At 40.9% G+C, this 5,499-nt stretch overlaps 1 protein-coding gene across 1 annotated transcript; it reads right to left on the reverse strand.

The window, feature by feature from the left end:
- Positions 1-2,807: 2,807 nt before the first annotated feature.
- LOC109338516 lies at positions 2,808-3,428 on the reverse strand. Its single transcript, XM_019575777.1, has one exon. The coding sequence runs from the start codon at positions 3,426-3,428 to the stop codon at positions 2,808-2,810; it is 621 nt and encodes a 206-aa protein (XP_019431322.1).
- Between the last annotated feature and the right edge of the window lie 2,071 nt (positions 3,429-5,499).

Here is a 5,499-nt window from a genome sequence, read left to right on the forward strand (position 1 = left end):
TTCTGGGCATCCCTCTCATCGATCTCGAATGCAATCCAGGGGTTGTCAGAGATTGCCTAGTTTGGCCTGTGAGAACTGTCCGATCCAACAGGGTACCTCCCCAGGAATACAAGGGACTCGTCTCACCCAGACTCTCCCTCAAGACAATGTTGGCGAATCACCGTCCAATCAGTGCCGTCCCTGCTTACTTCACGGTGCTCGAAGACGTCCCGTCATTTCCTCTCCACTACTTCATGGTCACAATGCAATGCATTCTTAATCAGAATCAAATGCAAATGTATTAATCAAACACATGATCGGCCCATCCTTAAGCCATCTCCCGACAAGGAATGCTTCTCGTGGGACCCGATAGTACCTCAACCGTACATGCTCAAGGTAACATCTCAATTACTACAACCCATCGTCGAATAATCCTGGACAGTCACATGACCAAGTCTCTTACGGTCTGTCGATCGTTGTTCCATGATATCATGTATCCTTACTAGGGTACCCCCCTAGTTCACGACCTCAAGTCGGATACTTGCCCAACAAGGCATAAACATAAACAATGCTTTCACGCTTTTTGGTGGAGTCATGCTTCTCTTCTAAGCCATGATCTCATTCCACAACCTTTATATCACAACACGCCCTACTCGGGTTCATTACATTGTTCACAACATCACCTTATTTCAATCTTTCCACATTATCCCTTGCCAAAGCAGGGACTAGTCGCCCAAGCGACAATTCATTTTTAAATCTTAATAAACTGAAGCCTTCCTCGCCCAAGCGAAGGTACTATCGCCCAAGCGAGGCTTCTTCTCGCTCAAGCGAGACATCTCTCGCCCAAGCGAGAGAGTTCCAGGGACTCATTAAAAATCCTGGGCTTCCTCGCCCAAGCGAGGCCCTTCCTCGCCCAAGCGAGATTCTGTCGCCCAGGCGAGGGAGTTCCAGAACCAAAACTTCCCCTCGCCCAGTCCCTCGCCCAGTCATCACCCAAGCGAGACTGTTCTCGCCCAGGCGAGAGATTCTCGCCCAAGCGACAGGGACTTGGACAAAATACCAATTTTGCCCTTTTAGACAACTGAAAACACATTTAAACATGGTTTTTCAAACACCTGCACACAGAAAATTTCTCAACAACATTCATATACAATATTAAAACATTCAAACATAAAAATCTTGGGTTTCTTAAAATCCAAGTTAACCCCAAAACCTTTGAGATGGTTTAGGAGATCCGGGTGTCATATTCGGACACCACTATGTCACGATGTGTTCTCTCTCACCTTAATGAAGCGTGCTTTAACTCAGCAACTAAGGGTGGTTTTGTTTCAAGGTTCAAACATCGAAATCTTCGTAACTACCAAAATAACAATCCGTTAGTTTCCGATATTTCTTAAATCGTTACTAAAATACTTAAAAATCATTTCTCTTTTTCCCCATCGGGATCATACATCTCTTTCATCCATCCGGTCCAACATCACATGTTGTTGACCATCCTTTTTCATTGAAAGTTCGTTCACGATTTCCATCCTTTTTAAAGGTACGGTTTTTAGTAAAACTACATCTTCTGATTTAAAACCTTCTTTGATAATCTTACCACTTTAAAGTAAGTTATTCAAAGTATCATTTAAGAGTTTTATGAGGCATCCATGTATTCATAAATCATAACATCCTTTTTAACAAAAGTTTCTATTTTTCCAACTTGTTCCAAGCCATGGTTTAAGGCTAAAACAAATCGAAATACATACATTCTCATTTTTCCAAAACACTTCCTAAAGGTTCCTTTGATTTCATCATCATCTCCTTTGGCTAAAAAAACCTAAAACAACCAAATACATGTAATAAAACATTATAGCAACTCCATTAACACAAGTTGTTCATGGTTTCAACAAAATATTTTCATAAGTTCAAGATCATCCCCATTTTCGGTTTTGAGGAGAAAATGAGTTAGAAAGCGTTTTAGAAAATTTCAATGGTTGAATATGTTCTTGACATGCTCATGAACAACATACTTAAATCACATCAACATCCATTGGTTGAATGTTGAAAGATCAAGGATTGAAGATGGAAGAAACAAATGAGAAATGAGAGGAAAATGAAGAGAGGATTTAACCTTCTCTTTGAAAATGCAAAAGTGTGAGAGTGAAGTGTGAAGTGTGAGGGTTTAAGGATAGAAGGAAATCAGATTTCCCTCTAGGCAATCATCAAAAAATCTCCTAGGGTGGCTAATGATGAGCTCATGAGATATTTGAGAAAGTGATGTGAGATTTGCTTTATGGAAAAGCAAATTTCACATCCCAACGCGAAATGACCACTTCCCGGACATGTGCGTAAACATGCCTGAGTATTATCGGCCAATACTCGACCGGGTATTATAAATCGCCCGATTTTAATATCTGATTAGAATTTCGGATTTCGGTATTCCGAGTGAAAAATATTTATAAAATAGGTATGGGTGTACTCAGGGTCTATATTGACTCGAAATGAAATTACAAAGCCAACGACGAAATCGGAATTTGATTCCGAGCTACAGAACTCAAAAACCAATTTTTGAGCCGTACCGGGTGAGATTCGGCCCTGACAGCTGTCTAAAACCGACTGTCTCTGAAAATTATGAACATTTACCACCAAATTGAAAATATAATTACAAGACTAAAACTCAAATAGAGTTTCGTCTAACTATTTACCGAAACTTCCCAGAAATTCATTTTCGAAAATACAATAAATAAAAATATTAATAAAATCTTATAATTCAATATTGTAAAATTCGCGGTGTTACAATCCTCCCCCCTTCAAAGATTTTCGTCCTCGAAAATAGAGCATACCTCTCACTCAAACAGATGGGGATAGGATTCTTTCATTGCATCCTCGACCTCCCAAGGCGCATCTTCGCCATTCGCTTGACTCCATATGACCGTAACCAATGCGATTTCTTTCCCACGAAGAGTCTTGATACTCTGATCACCGATCCTTGCTGGAAATGTCTCAAACGTAAGATTATCCTTTAACTGAATTGAATCGGGTTCGATTATGTGCGAAGGTTCACTAATGTATTTTCTAAGTTGAGACACATGAAAAACGTTGTGTAGATTGGACAATAAAGGTGGTAAAGCTATTTGGTAAGCTACTAGTCCAACTTTCTTAAGGATTTGGTAAGGTCTAATGAATTTTGGGGTAAGCTTACGGGCTTTTAATAACCTACCAATACTAGTTGTCGGAACCACTCTCATGAATACATGTTCGCCTTCCTCAAAACTGAGAGGGTTCCTCCTCTTGCCATAGTAGCTCTTCTGTCTGCTCCGAGCTGTCTTCATGTTCTCCCTTATCATTTGAATCTTTTCCGTCGTTTGCTGAACCACATCGAGTCCTAAAATCAAATTCTCCCCCGTTTCAAACCAACATAATGGCGTTCTGCATTTCCTGCCGTACAAAGCTTCATACGGCGCCATACCGATACTTCAATGAAAGCTGTTATTGTAGGTGAACTCGATGAAATGCAGATGATCAACCCAACTTCCTGGGTTCTCCAACACACATGCTCTAAGAAGATCCTCCAATGATTGGATCGTCCTTTCTGATTGACCTTCAGTCTGCGAGTGATAAGCTGAACTCATGCTTAACTTAGTCCCCAAAGCTGATTGCAAACCATTCCAGAACTTGGAAGTGAAGCGCGGATCTCTATCCGAGATGATGTTAGTGAGAATACCATGCAATCGGACAATCTCTTTAATGTACAACTCCGCCAATCTCTCCAAAGAGTACTTCATGTTGATAGGCAGAAAGTGAGTTGTCTTGGTCAAACGGTCCACAATTACCCAAACAGCGTCGTAACCCTTCCGAGTCTTCGTAAATCCACTCACGAAGTCCATCGAAATGATGTCCCATTTCCAAACCATAATATCCAATGGTTGTAATTCTCCACCAGGTCGTTTGTGCTCAATCTTCGCTTTCTGGCATGTTAAGCAACGGGAAACATACTCGGCTACCCCTTATTCACCCCTGACCACCAGAACATTTTCTTCATCCCTGTTCACGGGTGAATACTCAACTTGCTTCGGTGTGCTTCATCCAAGATTGCCATCCTCAAATCAGGGTCTCTTGGCACGCAAATTCTGTTTTTGCACTTGAGTACCCCATCAGTCCCAATCTGAAATTCTGGGGCTCTTCCTTCCATCAACAAAATTTTCTTCTCTTGCAGTTCTGGGTCCGAATCTTGTAAACATTTCAATTGATCCATGAACTCATTCGTCACGGTGAGCATGCCACAAATCAAACTCTTACGTCCAACCTGAACCGCTAGATTCAAATCTCTGAATTCTTCTATCAGCTTCATCTCGCTAACCATCATCGTCGAAATATTCAAAGACTTCTTGCTTAATGTGTCAGCTACCACATTTGCTTTCCCAGGGTGGTACTGAAGATCGAAATCATAATCTTTGAGGAATTCTATCCATCTCATTTGCCTCATATTTAGTTCCTTCTAGTCAAATAAGTAATTTAAGCTCTTATGATCGTTGAAAACTTCAAACCTTACACCGTACAAATGGTGTCTCCAAATCTTAAGAGAAAATACGATCGCAGCTAGTTCCAGATCGTGTGTAGGGTAATTCTGTTCATGAGTTTTTAACTGTCTTGATGCGTAAGCCACCACCTTCCCTTGTTGCATCAACACACAACCTAACTCTTGCTTCGACGTGTCACAATACACATTGTAGTTCACGCTAGGATTTGGTAAGATCAAAACAGCAGGTGTTGTGGTCAACCTCTTCTTCAATTCCTGAAAATTCTCTTCAGACTTGGTCGTCCAGACAAACGCTTTATCTTTCCTTGTTAGCATAGTCAGCCAACGCTAGTTTGGAGAATCCTTCAATGAACTTCCGATAATAGCCCGCTAAACCAAGGAAACTCCTGATCTCTGTTACTGACTTAGGAGAATTCCAGTCCATTACAGTCTCCACCTTTGCAGGATCCACTACAATTCGTCCCTTCGAGTTCACATGACCGAGAAAATTTACAGACTCTAGCCAAAAATCACATTTTGAAAGTTTGGCATAAAGCTTGTTGTCTTTCAATATCTGCATCACCACTCGCAGATGCTCGACATGTTCTTCTGCAGTCTTTGAGTAAATTAGAATATCATCGATAAATACTACTACAAATGTGTCGAGATAAGGATGAAAAATTATGTTCATGTAATCCATGAATACTGTAGGAGCATTGGTTACACCAAATGGTATTACGAGGTATTCATAATGACCATAACGCGTCCGAAAAGCAGTTTTCGGAATATCCTCTGATTTCACGCGTATTTGGTGATATCCAGATCTTAGATCAATCTTAGAAAACATTGTAGCTCCTCTCAGTTGATCCATCAAATCATCAATCCTCGACAATGGGTACTTGTTCTTGATGGTAACCTTATTCAGCTGCCGGTAATTGGTGCACAACCTCATGCTACCATTCTTTTTCTTGACAAACAATACTAGTGCACCCCACGGCGAAACGCTAGGTCTGACAAAT

Source organism: Lupinus angustifolius, unplaced genomic scaffold (assembly GCF_001865875.1).
Source record: "Lupinus angustifolius cultivar Tanjil unplaced genomic scaffold, LupAngTanjil_v1.0 Scaffold_28_6, whole genome shotgun sequence".
In the NCBI taxonomy this organism is placed as follows: domain Eukaryota; kingdom Viridiplantae; phylum Streptophyta; class Magnoliopsida; order Fabales; family Fabaceae; genus Lupinus; species Lupinus angustifolius.

Excerpts from the sequence above, each read along its gene's own strand:
- LOC109338516 (XM_019575777.1), bottom strand. The coding sequence starts at position 3,428 with ATGGCGCCGTATGAAGCTTTGTACGGCAGGAAATGCAGAACGCCATTA.